The 14,534-nt window shown below is 46.8% G+C and overlaps 5 protein-coding genes across 8 annotated transcripts; 4 read left to right on the top strand and 1 right to left on the bottom strand.

Annotated features, from left to right (window-relative positions):
- Window positions 1-416: 416 nt before the first annotated feature.
- PV09_07878 (uncharacterized protein) lies at window positions 417-2,066 on the bottom strand. Its single transcript, XM_016361706.1, has 3 exons — window positions 1,789-2,066; window positions 1,174-1,703; window positions 417-1,111 (listed from the first exon to the last, which is right to left on the bottom strand). The coding sequence occupies exons 1-3, from the start codon at window positions 1,809-1,811 to the stop codon at window positions 483-485; spliced, it is 1,182 nt and encodes a 393-aa protein (XP_016210566.1). The 5' UTR covers window positions 1,812-2,066; the 3' UTR covers window positions 417-482.
- Window positions 2,067-2,213: 147 nt separating this feature from the next.
- On the top strand, window positions 2,214-3,778 carry PV09_07877. 2 transcript variants are annotated; one of them, XM_016361704.1, is made up of 6 exons: window positions 2,214-2,362; window positions 2,472-2,528; window positions 2,651-2,666; window positions 2,862-2,987; window positions 3,070-3,282; window positions 3,356-3,778. In XM_016361704.1, exons 1-6 carry the CDS (start codon window positions 2,360-2,362, stop codon window positions 3,388-3,390), a joined length of 450 nt encoding a protein of 149 aa, XP_016210564.1. In that variant the 5' UTR covers window positions 2,214-2,359; the 3' UTR covers window positions 3,391-3,778. The 2 variants fall into 2 exon arrangements, with proteins under 2 accessions (XP_016210564.1, XP_016210565.1); XM_016361705.1 differs by having other exon boundaries at window positions 2,651-2,987.
- A 1,434-nt stretch (window positions 3,779-5,212) lies between these two features.
- Window positions 5,213-7,436, top strand: PV09_07876 (uncharacterized protein). Its single transcript, XM_016361703.1, has one exon. The coding sequence runs from the start codon at window positions 5,551-5,553 to the stop codon at window positions 7,141-7,143; it is 1,593 nt and encodes a 530-aa protein (XP_016210563.1). The 5' UTR covers window positions 5,213-5,550; the 3' UTR covers window positions 7,144-7,436.
- Window positions 7,437-8,265: 829 nt separating this feature from the next.
- PV09_07875 (uncharacterized protein) lies at window positions 8,266-9,954 on the top strand (the record flags this gene model as incomplete). The annotated part of the gene is made up of 2 exons (XM_016361702.1): window positions 8,266-9,428; window positions 9,481-9,954. The coding sequence occupies exons 1-2, from the start codon at window positions 8,340-8,342 to the stop codon at window positions 9,952-9,954; spliced, it is 1,563 nt and encodes a 520-aa protein (XP_016210562.1). The 5' UTR covers window positions 8,266-8,339.
- Window positions 9,955-10,602: 648 nt separating this feature from the next.
- On the top strand, window positions 10,603-12,333 carry PV09_07874. 3 transcript variants are annotated; one of them, XM_016361701.1, is made up of 5 exons: window positions 10,603-10,734; window positions 10,910-11,235; window positions 11,304-11,540; window positions 11,617-11,647; window positions 11,766-12,333. In XM_016361701.1, exons 2-5 carry the CDS (start codon window positions 10,992-10,994, stop codon window positions 11,872-11,874), a joined length of 621 nt encoding a protein of 206 aa, XP_016210561.1. In that variant the 5' UTR covers window positions 10,603-10,734; window positions 10,910-10,991; the 3' UTR covers window positions 11,875-12,333. The 3 variants fall into 3 exon arrangements, with proteins under 3 accessions (XP_016210561.1, XP_016210559.1, XP_016210560.1); XM_016361699.1 differs by having other exon boundaries at window positions 10,844-11,235; XM_016361700.1 differs by lacking the exon at window positions 11,617-11,647 and having other exon boundaries at window positions 10,844-11,235.
- Window positions 12,334-14,534: the final 2,201 nt, after the last annotated feature.

Raw genomic sequence — 14,534 nt, 5'->3', positions numbered from 1 at the left:
GTATTCAAACTAACTACTAGGTAAACTAGACAGTTGAATCACAAAGAGGTGTAATGCCAGTAGGGACAGGATGTTTATATAGACCTTTGTTCCAGTGTCCTTGTTGCCTGATTCTCAGCGATCATTCTGATCATGAATGATCAGACTGATCACTAACTGCATTCCTGATTCGTTCAATCCTTCTGAGCGAATCACAACCTTTCGCTTATGCAGACTGATCACCTCGATCATGAATGATCAACATGATCGCTCTCCCTTCACGTGATCACCATGTTACCTCGTAACAGCACCTCTGATTTCACACACCCCAAATGGGATATACTTTGCTGCAATCAGACAATCGGATTGTCTCCAGCACATTGAATCCTTTTAAGGTGACCGTAGTTCTGCTCCGTAAAAACGCTTCGTACTCATAGTTCGGACGTGAATGATCTTTTTCGGTGGAATTTTCTATACAAGAATTGGAAGCTAAGAAAATTTATTTACACCAAACGGCGCTTTCTCCGTTTCCTCCAATCTCGCCGGAATAGATCATCGCCTATCTCCAACAAAATACTTCTGCTCCTTATCATCGATACATGTGCATTTTCCGCAGGTTCATCAACCGTGATCCGATCTGGTTGCGCATTCATGCCTCCACCTCCACTCTTACCACTCTTTGAGCTGATCTTCAGACCCAAGAGTATAAAGAGACCAGCGATCAGAATGATTAGCAGCAATATTATCTTTCGCTTCATACTACGTTTCTGATAACCTGTGGCAACGGTCAACTCCTTGTCGGCAGCTTTCATCTCCGTCGCCATCTTCTCGACATTGTAATCAATGCGGTCCAACATACTGCCCTGGTCGATAACCATGGTTTGAATTTCTTGAAAGATGTTCGCAAGGTCAATGATGGATTGGGCTATGTCCTCTATCTCTCGCTCACGCTGCGCAATCACGGCGTCGTTTGAGTTGAGAAGCTTGCTTTTGGCTTGTTGCAGTGTTGCTTGGGAAAAGGAGCGGTCGGTTTCCGAGTCGATGAGCGAGGGGTCGCTGTACGGGTTTTGGACAGCGGGCGTGCCTGAACGGTCTCCCAACGGGGTAGATAGACCACCGATTGTGCGGAGTTCTAATGAGATTCATCAATTAGTAAATGACGCTTTACAGTGAGCACGAGCGAAGAGAACCCACTCTTGAGGTAGGCTGATTGTTTTTTCCTGAACAGGGCGCTTGCGTCACCAACCCTAGCCGCAAGAGAGATCTTGAGGTTCTGCGCCATCATCTCTTCGCCCTTACTGATACCACCTGTCTGCTTCGAATCGTGGACCATAGCATCGATGCGCTTGATGGCTTTCTGGCAATTGTGGAACTGCCGTGTTATCTGCTGAGTGATGCGTTCGATTTCCTGCTCTTCTTTCTTCTTGACGGCTTCATCGTCGAAGCCCGGTAACACATGCTTTTGATGCAGCGGTTCAAGCTTGCGAGTTTGCGCTGCGATATCTGCCAGCAGGTCTGACACCTCATCCTGAACATCCAGCCACCTGGGCGGTAATAGATCCATCTCTATGACAGTGTCTCCATCGTCCTCGTATGCGCCTGCAGAGATGAGGCCACGACGTTCCTCAGATAACATAGAAGTGTCGCCAAAGCCATTGGAGCCTCCACCATAACGTTGCTTCTTCTGCGGGTGGTGGGCGTACGACTGTCGGTATGATATGAAACTAAAGCCCTCGGATCGCATTAGTACAAGCGCGTCCGGTGAACTGCGGCAGGAGGCTAGAAATCTGGGAAGCAGCAGGAACTTACAGGTTTGTCCTGTCGCGCCACATGATGAGTATGTGCGAGCCGGAACTCCAAGCTCGCTGCGCAGAATTTCACCGTCTCATGTGCTGTTCTCGGGGCCGCAGACTGTGAAAACTGGTAGCATGGTTTGCTCGAACGGAGTAGGTGTGTAGAGCGTGGCTCTGAGGCTCATCGACGTGGACGAGGCAAGCACACGCAAGGTGGTTAACCTAAAGGCAGAGCTCCCCAAATGGGTAAGTGGCCAGGGTTGCTCGCTCCTTCTGCTGTCGAGGAAAAATAAGGCGCTGGATGCTTACTTTCCTGCTTGGGTGCAGCAAACCGGAAGGCGCCTTGGACTGGGGTGCTGGGCTGTGTCAAGGCTGCAAGGCAAGCACAACGTTGCCCACTCTTTGAGGCCCGACCCCGTGCAATTCAGCTGGCCTGAGGGTTTAAAGACACAACACACATTCACAGCTGACCTAGTCTTCCCGCACCTACAGATACTCTTCACTTTCACCTACAATAGCTACCTGTGAATATCCTCCACAGGCGACTGTTACGAACCCCCCCTTCTCCGTACGCGTGCTGCTTAAAGATGGTGCGTTCAAACCTCCAGGCAGCCCCGCGAGAGACTGGCACCCCAAGGCGTTGCGCTCGCCATTAGGGACCTGGAACGAGTACAGCGCATGCTAACAAGGCCGCCTCAGGCTGATTCTCTGACCGAAGAGCAAGTCTCCGAATTCAAGGAGGCATTCTCCCTCTTTGTACGTCCTTTCTCGTCAACAATCCGTTCCACTTTGAATGTGTCCAGTTTCAAATGTGGGGCTGGCACGCAGAAGCACTCGCTTTGCATTTATACCGGACGAATGCTGATTTTGGTGCGCAGGACAAGGACGGCGATGGTGAGTTGCCAAAGGAAGCGTGTCATTCCAGGACGATGTCTCATGTCCTCCCTTACTCGCTACATCGGTTCAGCTGTGCCAGATTTCGCACCTGTTCCCGCTTTACCTTGCGCGAAACCCTGCACGTCATCTTCAACAAGGACCAGTCGCTACCGGACGTAGCCCTTAGGCACACGAGCTAAATTTGTAGAACAGGCCAAATCACCACAAAGGAGCTGGGTACTGTGATGCGCTCGCTGGGCCAGAATCCCAGCGAATCTGAGCTGCAGGACATGATCAACGAGGTCGACGCTGACAACAACGGCACTATTGATTTTCCAGGTGCGTCTTTTCTCCTGCACAACTTACATGTCATCTCGGCATATCCACTGTTTCCCTTGGCAATGCTGACACTTGTGTACAGAATTCCTGACGATGATGGCGCGCAAAATGAAGGACACCGATTCCGAGGAAGAGATTCGCGAGGCCTTTAAGGTCTTTGACCGCGATAACAATGGATATATCTCCGCGGCTGAACTCCGCCATGTGATGACCAGCATTGGCGAGAAGTTGACTGATGATGAAGTCGACGAGATGATTAGGGAGGCCGATCAAGACGGTGATGGCCGAATTGACTGTAAGGCGGTCCAGGCCCTTGCTGACCTTCGATATGACTTGTTAGAGTCTGTTACTAATTTTAATGAATGCAGACAATGAATTCGTCCAGTTGATGATGCAGAAGTAAAATCGAGCCGATGCATAGTGCCTCGTTTGTGGTGTGGTAGTATCGTTGGTTTTCTCATGTTCGGAGAGGCCTTTTTTTCGATTTTTGCGCGTCTGGGGTCTTGAGAGAGTGAGAGAAACTATGATTACCGCAAATCAAACGATGAATGATGAACTTAGCAGTTGGCACACATCGTTGTAATCATCGTGATTAGCTTTTAAGCCTGAACTCGTCGAGAGCATTCTATGCAATACTCTTTCTAGACTTATGTCGGCCGCGCTCTGGCACGGGACTGCCGCTATTACTAGCTGATGTGGTGTTTTATATCACTTGATTAAAGGCTCATTCCAATTGCCTTCGTTCTTGCCTTTTCCTCAAGAGATAAAGCGATGTGTTTCTTGCTTCAGAATGACCTCCCTCTGCCTATTAAAGATTCGGTGCATAAGTTGCGCTGTGCAGCATCTTCCGTGTTACAGATATATGGTTCGCAATTCGTTCAATTGCAACTGCTCCAAGCCTCATTTCTGAAATCAGCCGTCCTGCGTTCTAGCATTGAGAAACAGCAATCTTGCTCAGGTCTAGTCAACCCGAAACTAGCCTGCGCATTGATTACAGGAGATTCGGTGTACTGTGCAGCGAGTTCAACTCCATTTGTTGAGTATTCACATTCAGTGATGGTCTATTGCAAGGGAGCTTCGAAAAACCTGATAGCAAATGTTGAATGAGGCACCAAGTTCTCAGACAGGTTGATCATTGGTCAAATCTTATATGTTAGTAATTCTTCAATCTGACCCCTTCTGAGCTACGAGGTAAGGATAGGCTGCGGTGTTGCCGACAAAAGACTTGCAGATCCAGTAAACTCAAGACGCTAAAGAGAAAAAAAAAACCGTTTTTTAAGCTGAGCTCTCCATTTTCAGCCCGTCGACTTCGAAGATGCAGAACATAATGTTGATGAAGTAACGGCAGAAGGAACTCTGTCACTGCTGTACAAGTACAAGCATCTCACTTAGTGCCGCTTCAGAGCTATAATAGGCAATAATTCGTCTGCTTTGCTCGATAGCAAGCGCTGAAAGTACGTCCTGGTTTAGACCCTTGAGGATGCTGATGGGTCCCGTTGATGGACGACGGGTAAGGCTAGGACAGGATTCGGCTTAAGCGATACGCTTCATCCGATGGACATCAATCTCTTGCTAGTTTGATCCATAGAATAGTCCCGTCTGTCATCAAGATGAGCCTCTGGAAACCTTGGCCAACATCACGCAGAAGACAGTTGTTGGACCCTGAAATGCTCTGTTATAAGGACATTCGGGCCCTGCTGATGTTAAAAAACTCTTTAAAAAGGCAGGCGAAGCATTGAAATCGGGTGATTTTGAATATCATTAGTCATGCGTAAGGCTGACGGCTTGAGTACCTGAGAAGTGAGATGCAAGGATTCGAGCGCGTGGTCCCATTCCAGCTCGCTGGGAAAGACCAGGTGAACCTTACGCTTGGAAACTATGAATTTGGACGTGTTTCTGTCTCGTCGCTTCTGCCCCGTCTGGGCCTGATCTAAGCGAACCAGTTCTGGGGATTCAAATTTCCAAACTTTCGAAGCATCTGGATCTCGCCTCCGCCGCACCGATCTTTGCGCTAGCAACACCTTTGGCTTGCTCTGGACTAGAACTAGTGAAATCGGCGGGGGCACCAAGATGCCAAGCCTCATCAACCGATCCAATTAACCACCGAAGCTAGATGATAAAACTCAGCACTAGGCCGGGTCGGGTGGCTGTGAAACTGGGCCTTATATAATCTTTCCGTGAAGCCAGAGGGAGCGTGGAACATACACCGCAGTACGAACGATGAAAGGATAACAAAATGGCCAATCATGCCACGGTCTAGCGAGATAGTCGACTATCACTTGTTAAAATCATCACTTCTCCCATATCTCTTCACCTGTAGTCTTCGACGGCTGCTTCTGATATTGATGAGGACTCGAATCTGTCGTATTTTTCAGGACAGTTAGAGCGCACGACCGCGCCAGCTATTCTGAGCGCAGACTCTAAACTATATCTACGGACTGCCAAAATATCTGACTAGTACTCATCTCTGTCGAACTAACACACGGGATTTCGGGCATTTACCATTGCAGTGGAACGCTAAGATTGGGGCCGAAAACATCAAACATCAACTTTGTTTCGCAAGATGCCAAAGAACTTCACCGATTTGGGAGAACAGGATTTGCTTAAGCATTTTCCAGACTATGGAGTGTTGGTTTGCAAGTCGTGCCAGTTCGCAATTCAACCGAGTGCATTGTCAAGTCACCTGCTTAGACATCAAATCTATCGTAGCGAAAGACGACAGCTAATAGAGCGACTAAAGGAACTTGGTCTGAGGGAACCAGAAAAAGTCACATACCCAGGTCCAGACGCAAAGGCAATAGCAGAGCTACCTGTATATAGGGGATGGTTTTGCCAGTCGCCAGATTGCGGACATGCGTGTGCGTCGGAGAAACGTATGGCTCAGCACTGGAGCGACCTCCATGGTTCTCGTGAGGTTGCTGCAAGACCTGCCTGGCTACAAACATTCTTCCGAGGAAATAAGATTCGATATTTTGAAGTTTCCGAACCGATCAGCATACCGAGCCCGCTACCTGAGGACGAGGACGAAATCGGTCCAACTACGATATCAGATTCTTTGGCGGACAGCGTCTCCATTTCTGGCTCTTCAGTATCAGAACTTGGGAGTTCCAGGTCAAACATGGAATCCAGTCAAAATTTGGCTTATACTAGTCTCCTGACAGCAACACAGCTCAACATGTTAAACTTGCAGTTGATGCACCACTGGTCAACTGTAACGTCTTACACAATTGATCGTGGCACAGAGCCACCGAACTTCTGGACGCAAAACATCACCATTCAAGCCATAAACGGCAACAGCTTCCTCATGTTTGGCTGCTTGAGCGCAGCGGCGTTTCATCTCGCATCAGAACACAGACACACCCCTAAATTTTATGAGTTTCGCAAAGTTGGATTAGAATACCAAGGCCACAGCATGGCAGGATTTAGACAGGCGCTGAGCGTCAATGCGCAGCCAGAGGCCAGCATAGCTTTCAATCGTCTGTTGTGTCTGACACGCTGCGCCGAGCATCACCTAGATCCTGACAGCACCGACTCTGCATTCAGGCCGGACGCAGAGGGGAAGATAGCTCCCTTACTTGCTATCCAGGAATGCATACTTCTTTTGCGTAAAACAACAGAAATGTGGTGTGCGGTTCAGCCAGACTTACCAGACGATTCAGGTCTAAGGCTGCCTAAAGAAGTCCTGATCGGGCTTGAAAGCATACCACTCGACGCTGTGAATTATTTTCTTGCTCCATCCCCGACGCAATATCCAAATATCCCACCTGTTCTCCTTGAACAAATACAGTCAATACCTTCTCGACTCAGCACTGTACTACATAACACCGACGAGACTAATCTCGCAGCCATTAGACATGCCTATACGTGTCTCCTCACGTGTTTCGATCGTTCCTACATAAGCAAAGAGATCTGGGCGAAGTGGAACGGGGTGGAAGCGTGGCCGAAAATGATATCAACGGAATTCTTAGCCTTAATAGAATCGTGTCACCCGTGTGCACTCGTCCTATTGGCTGCTTGGGCATTACTCGTAAAGAGGCTAGAGGCCCACAAATGGTTTTTGAAAGGAGAGACGAGAAGGATGTTCAAGTTCCTTCGAGAAACGCTGGAAGAAGAGCTGAAAGAGCTGGTTGATGAGATTTCCGGTTTTACTGTGTAAATCTGGAAGGAATCGCTGGGCAGACGTGTCAACCCTATGCGCAAAGCGTCTAACCTCATGTTCATGGATAACTGTGGTGCCCTCACAGTACACGGAAATGATGTCAGATTCAACCGGCCATATTACGACTCCGAATGTAGGTCGATTACAAAGGAGATGCAGGGTATCTCTACGTCACGACCACGCAACTATCCCAACTGTCGATCTCATCAGCGAGCCAATTCTACGAACTGAAATCGTGGAAATGGCTCGGTAAATATGGAGGCCATCCGAAAGGATAAGCTCACTTGGTCAATATGACTTATAAACGAATTATATCCAATCTTGTCCCAAAAATAAGCTCGGAAGAGCAGCACTACTACGCTGAAGTATAGCAATTTTAGCTTCGAATGCAGTCTATCGATGTAGACAAAGTGAGAATCACAAACCTTATGATGAAATAAAAATGTTGTTCGGTAATGTTCAGAGATAATCATCCACGGCTGCATGAGTGGACGAGAGGAAGGTTCGATTCTAGCAGCCCAAGACATCAAATTGAAACGGGACTCCCATGAAATTTTTCAGTATCTGCCTCAATAGCTATCAATAGCTTAAGTTTGGCTTAGAAGTGAGAACGCTGAGGAAAGCTGAGAAACCGATTCACGTGATGTTGAGGTTGCCGAAACCGGCAAGCAAGTACCCACATCGGATCTACAACTCCAGAACGAGCCGTTTCGGGCATTATCTCCTATCGTCTTTAGCGGGTAAATCGGCCACTGAACAAGCATGAGGTCCCTAGCGCTGGTACAATGCTTCAAAATGGCAGCGGCATGCCTTTGTGGAGTTCGGCGCTCGGCCAGCAACGTCGACATTCCTTTCCTCCATTAAGTACTCCCCGTCTCGCATTCTTTCCAATTTGCGATTCTTGCATTTTCTTTCTTTCTCGGATACTGGAGCTTGGTGTTCACCGCATTTCTCATAGCGGTATAACGACCGTATGTAAATCCCAAACCGGAAATAAGATCTCCTCATTTTCGCGTACCCTGGAGACGCAGCGCGGCAGTTGCGTTCGCCGCAACACGTATTTGCAATCCCCGAGAAGACTTATTTTTCGCATGTTCTTGGCCACCTTACTTCGAGAGAAAAAGATTGTAATCATCTGTCTGAGGAGACAGATAAACTCAGTCACATTAAATTTTTTTTTCTCTTGAGAAATTATGCAAGAAGAGGTAAAAGCAAGCGAATCTCGTCGGCCTTCATCTGAAGATGGATCGAGCAAAGGAGGTGCAGCGGTGGAGGAAAAAATGACACAGACAGAGCCGGAGAACACTTCGCTGGATCGAGTAGTCTCAGGACCTCCATATTCAATCTTTAGCAGCAAGACCAAGCTCTTCATTGTTCTCATGATTGCGGGTGCTGCATTGATATCTCCATTTGCCGCTACGCTATTCTATCCCGCCCTGAACGCACTCGCAGCTCAGCTGGACGTCTCGGACTCATTGATTACTCTTTCTGTTACGACGTACATGCTCGCCCAAGCAATTTCCCCAGCCTTTATCGCTGGAGTATCAGACCAAGACGGGCGAAGGTTGTCTTTCATCATATGTTTTGCCATATACATAGTGGCCAATGTTGGCTTGGCACTCCAGACCAATTATGCGGCGCTCCTGGTCCTCCGTTGCGTTCAGGCAGCTGGAAGTAGCCCAACAATTGCGCTTGCAATTGCTGTAGTTGCAGACGTCGCAACCTCTGCAGAACGTGGAAAGTTCATGGGATACGCGACCGGCGGCATTCTTGTCGGACCTGCCTTTGGGCCTACAATCGGTGGCTTACTAGCGGAGTATCTTGGTTGGAGAGCAATATTCTGGTTCTTAGTTATCTTTGGAGCAATCTTTGGGCTCATTTTCGTTATTTTGGTCCCAGAGACTTGTCGGAATGTTGTAGGTAACGGGTCTATCCCAGCCAGAGGCGTTAGCATGTCTGTTCTTGGATATTGGCAACGTCGAAAGCAGGAAAGAAAGCCAGGAAGTCATTCGCAACAACTGCCGGAGAAGAAAAATTTTGTGTGGCCAAATCCAATTCTTACGCTGAAAATCCTCAGAGAGAAGGAAAGTGCGATGCTCTTGGTCTACAATGGTTTATTTTTCAATGGCCAGATGGCCTTATCGACCGCCTTACCACACATGCTGGAGACATACTACGGCTATAATGTACTCAAGATTGGGCTTTGTTTCCTGCCATTAGGATGTGGCAGTCTGCTCTCCGCGATGGCCATGGGGCGCGTAGTTGACTGGAGATTTCGCTGGGTAAGCATTGTGAAATTTCACCTGGTGAAGCAGAGCTGATGCGTTCGCATAGCACGCTGTAAAACTGGGCATGGAGCTCAAGAAGGGCCGACAACAAGACCTTACAAATTTTCCGATAGAAAGGGCGCGTCTCGAAGTAATCGTGCCGGCTCATGTACTTGGATTGGTCTTCCTTATTGTGTTTGGGTGGCTAGTTCACTACAGAGTCCACATTGCCGGCGTCCTGGTTACTCTATTTTTTATCGGTTTCGGTATCTCAACCTCCTTCAACACATCCAATACACTCCTCATTGATCTGCATCGGAGCAAGCCCGCAACAGCAACAGCAGCAGTAAATTTTGTACGTTGCCTAATATCGGCTGGAGGCGTAGCTGCGATCGTTCCCATGATCGAGGCTATGAACCCTGGTTGGTGCTTCACTTTCCTTGGGTTGCTCTATGTGGCTGTCATTCCGATGCTCTGGGCTGTTGGGCGATACGGTCCAAGATGGAGAGCAGAGCTTGCTAGGAACGGCTCGAAAGAGTAAAAAGTCCCTAGAATGTCCACACATTAAACATGTCACAGTTACATCCGGCAGGGCTTTCGAGTATTCCCAGCCATTCGATGAAGAGAGGCCAGAGAGTGAGCTATCGCTATCTTCGCGACCTGGGACGCGAATTTATGTTGTTATATAAATGTTTTCTAGTCCTAGCTGCGTAGCATGTCGTTGTCGATGAGATCCACATTCAAAGTTGTTTGCCATGGTATGTTGTTAATATTCTGGAAGCATGACGTCCAGGCCTTATGGACTTTGTTAAGGATCAGGAACCTGTGCCGATGGCAAAATAGGGATTCGACCATTCTGTCGATAAGGTTTAAGGACAAAGTGGCTGCGTTGAGTAGTGCTATAGTTGCCCTTTGCTGAAATACAAGACACCACGCTGAAACTGAGACGCTTAATATGCTGCCAGAGCTTCTCAAATGCGGCGCAGCCGTTGACATGTGAATGAATTCCGCGTCGCATTTGGTTAGTTGACGTACATCTAACAGCGGGTCTGCGAACGGTTGTGGCGCTCACGGTCTGACCCAATCAGACAAGCACGGTGCCGTTGTAAGGTCGGTCTAGTCTCGTGTTAACCCTGGTCAAGCTGCATATTTGTGCTGATAGCCTTGATAACACCCCATTCAAGCTGCTCCCAACAAGAATTGTTATTCCCCCACAAGACCCTCGAGGACCCTGAAAGGTTGATCTAATATAATCGTTGCGGGGACAGTTCAACTATAGCTTTCTCACTCTGTAACTACGCAACAAACTTAAAGAACTTCTGTAAGTCGCACGTCAACAGGCGCGAGCTACCCCATCCAGCGCTGCAGAAAGCTCAACGATCGTTTTGGGCGTCGTTAATGCACTTCATTATCTCACTGGTATTCCACAGCTTGTGATAAGGCTTCAACAAGCTTCTTACAATTTGAAGAACCGCTCGATTGATGAATTATAACAGCAGGACATCGGCTCCTGTCCCACAGCGTTCACCTTCCCACCTCAACTCTCTGCTCGGAGCCTCGCTCATCACTCTATCCAAAATGGTTTCTGTCCAGCCTTCAAGCATATCGCCTGAGTCTGTCGACGTTATAATCACCTTTCGGAATGAATCTTCACCCATATACATTGCCACCGATGTAATGGGCTGGCAACCGCAACTAATGACTAGTACAAATGGAGAAGCATATGAGCACGTGATCACAGTGCCTAAGCAGCAACGAACACTCCTTTATAAGTTTAGAATTGGTGACAACCACTGGGTGCATGATGCTTCAGTGTCTGCAGGTATACACGTCTCATGCCATCTAATCCAGATCTTTGCAACCCCTGCAAATCCTGACGTTCCCTTGCAGAACCTGACAACCTAGGGGGGTTCAACAACCGATTTGAGATTCCAGATATCTCATATCCTGAATCAAACATAGCCCCTAGTGAATGCTCCGAAGCTACCGAGCTCGAGAGTGTGGCCGCGGTTGAGTCGGTCGCCGACACAGTTTCCGAAGTGGCCGATGACGAATCAGGTGTTTCGCACGACGAAGCAGATTTCATAGATGTTGACGACGTAATCTCCGAACCAGATTTCCCAACAGGTATGTTTAGTCCCTATCTTTTAATTTGATTGATTAAAGAAGAAGAAAAACACATTGAATGTTGACTGCGAGAAAGGCAATAAACGGAGTGAAGACTCGCGAACAATGTTAGTTTGTTCGAGTCTTTAGCCTTTACCTTCTTGTCTTCCCAGTCTTCTCCACCCCCCACTCCTTTTCCCTTTCTCTGTCTTCTGTGTTTGGCAACCTGTAGCTAATTTCGTACAGCGTACACGGATACATCATCATCAGCATCATCATTGCGGCAGTTGCTTTCGTTTGGTGTACGAAGCAGGTACTAAGTCCGTCATTACTGTCTACCTCAACGCATTCCTAAGGCTCAGACTGGGAGTGAATCGAGGAAAAGCTTGATTTTTGATTCTTCTTCAAAGACTCTTGTGATTTCATGGATTTCTTCCCCACAGAGAGAGGAGATCTAAACATCTAAGCATGCGTGTGATCCAATGCCAGGCACGTGGTATCATATAGCGATTTTGGAAGTTCTACGTGAGTGACTGCTACCAAATGCATTTGTTAATTTTTTTGTCCTCAAATGTTTTCTTGGGAGAAGCAGTACTTGGAGAAGCATTTTAATATCTGCATGAAATTTCGTCTCCACTTTGATAAGTTCACCAATACTCTTTCTGTACTGAAATGTCATTCTTTGGGTCCTCGTGTGCTGCAGAATGGAGAAGCTTGGTTAAGAAAAGATAACACGTTGGCCGCACCAAATGAATTTCCGACCTTAAAGGGAAATTTTTCTTTAAGCATGAATTCTTTTGACAGTAAAATTGATCGACTGAAGGAGCTCATCTGATGCATGTTTGTGCCTCAACTTCATTGTGCATAAGATAGAAGTTTGGATCGCAAGTGATATTCTATTCTAAAGTTGGAGGACTATCCAAGGACGTAGCGTGTAGTATTGCAAATATTTATTTGATTTATTGTCGTCCTTCATCATCTATTGCAAATGTTAGCTTAGGAAGAAAATCGGTTTATGTTAAGATTTGAATCAATTGATTCTCTTAAGACATAGCGTTGACAAACTTACGGCAGACCATAATTGCAACATCAGCAACACCTTTGAGTAGAGCTACCAAAATCCGGCCGTTCCAAACTTTTGAGTGGAGCAGGCAAAGGTTGTGTGAGACTTCTATATCTGATGTCAGCTCGACGATCTTCGCATCCCAGCCTCGAGAATGTGACAAAATGCCAGAAAAGAATTCTGTGAAATTTGTGGTAAGTAAATTCCTTCAAAACAAATCAATATGGTCTAATCGTAGTATGCATGTTTAACATCAGAGACTTACTCTACTTTCAACAAAACTTTACATAAAAGCATTCGTACTGACATATCCCACTTTTGCAAAGCCCTTCGTCACTTATTGATGTTAGCACCCCAAATATTTTGGGCCTCTCCAAAAATCTGATATATGGGAAATGTGAAATAGTCACTCATAATGACAGGCGATGGAACTTCGTATCGTCTTGGTCAGCTTTCATGAGTTATGTGAATGCAACATCCTTACTTATTTGAAGACGAGAATGAAACGCGAAGGTCTGGAGTATGAAGTTGACGTGGAGTCGAAGCGTAATTGTTGAGAGAACTGGCTGGTGAAGCAATCTGTAGTGAAACTTCCTGCTTGAAAGCGACCTCTAGATCGCCAACTTTCGTACAAAAAACTCACCTATTTTGGCGAAATTTTCCACCATTCTTGACTCTTACCCAAATGAATTGTATGAAGCCAGAAGAGTCTTCCAAGGAGTGACTTCTCGACTCTGTTCATCCGATCCGTAGCCATATTCCGCACTATTTGCTTCAGGGGATAATAGGCTGCAGTGGTAATTAAAACATCTCGATATAGCCCATTTTTGAGTTTTGGTAGTAATCGAGTAACATGAACTGCAACGGATGTGGGCTCAGATCATTCGTTCCTCGATGCTTCTTCATGCATTGAGCCCGCGCTGCCTTCTGAGGATTTGAAATTCAAGTCACCATTCGGTTAAAGGCATAGAAAAAAATCCTGCAATGTACATGATTCGTTGTAAGTCTCATAGAGAATGAAGATAAGAGCATGAGAATATCGGTCCTTTCATCGCATAATCAAAGTCAGAAATCTTTGCTCGCAATGTTAACAAGCTGCTAGGCCAGTTCTGCATTCATTTGTCATTAAAATCAGCAATGTGTGCGGGTCGAACTAAGGCCCTGTCGTCCACATGGTACTATCCAATGTTCGCTTGAGATCAGATTCGTGTACTCTCCATTCACAAATCTTCATTTCTTCTGCCAATGACTTGGCGGCCCTTGAGAACTAAGTTTTCACAATGCTGTGAACAAGAACTACGAAGCGACGTCCAAAAGATCCGCTTCCCAGTGACAAAAAGAAATGTCATACTTGTGTAGGCTGAAGATAATTGAATTATTTCGTCCCAATCAGAATTTGGACACTATAGTCGTGGTACAAAGTGTCTGAGATCTTTCAAGGCTTCGACACTCCTGAAGCTGAGCTAAAGCTCCTGAAGGACATTTTAGTCATGTCAAACCAACATTCCAAAAAGCAAAAAGAGTCAAAAGTTAGAAGTATCCGAGAGTAACACCAAAAAAGCAAGGCTTTTGGAAACCTTGCCCAAATTTGCAAGAAAGCAAGCCCATTCCCGCAGGAATGGGCCTCCTTTCCGGTTATAATTATAACCTAGGGAAGGGAGAAAGGAGTACGTACATGCTATATTTCATGATCCAGGAAGTTTCGTCGCTCTGCTCGTCTCGTCGCTCCGCTCGTCTCGCCGCTCACTCATTCACGTTGCATGTGTATTGTGCAGAATAGGTTAGACGTACCTGGTAAGCCCTAATCCTCCTCGCCGGCCCGCCCACCCACCACGCCAGCGACTTGTATTTTAGCATGTCATATGCGCGATGCAAATATGTAGTGCTAATAATAACACTCAATACTCTTTAGCGTTATAAATTATCGAGCAGCCTCAAGTCTTCAACTCAGA

The sequence above is a fragment of the Verruconis gallopava genome, assembly GCF_000836295.1.
Source record: "Verruconis gallopava strain CBS 43764 unplaced genomic scaffold supercont1.33, whole genome shotgun sequence".
In the NCBI taxonomy this organism is placed as follows: domain Eukaryota; kingdom Fungi; phylum Ascomycota; class Dothideomycetes; order Venturiales; family Sympoventuriaceae; genus Verruconis; species Verruconis gallopava.
The sequence above is the reverse complement of the archived record's forward strand: the minus strand, read 5'-3'. Positions and strand labels throughout refer to the sequence as shown.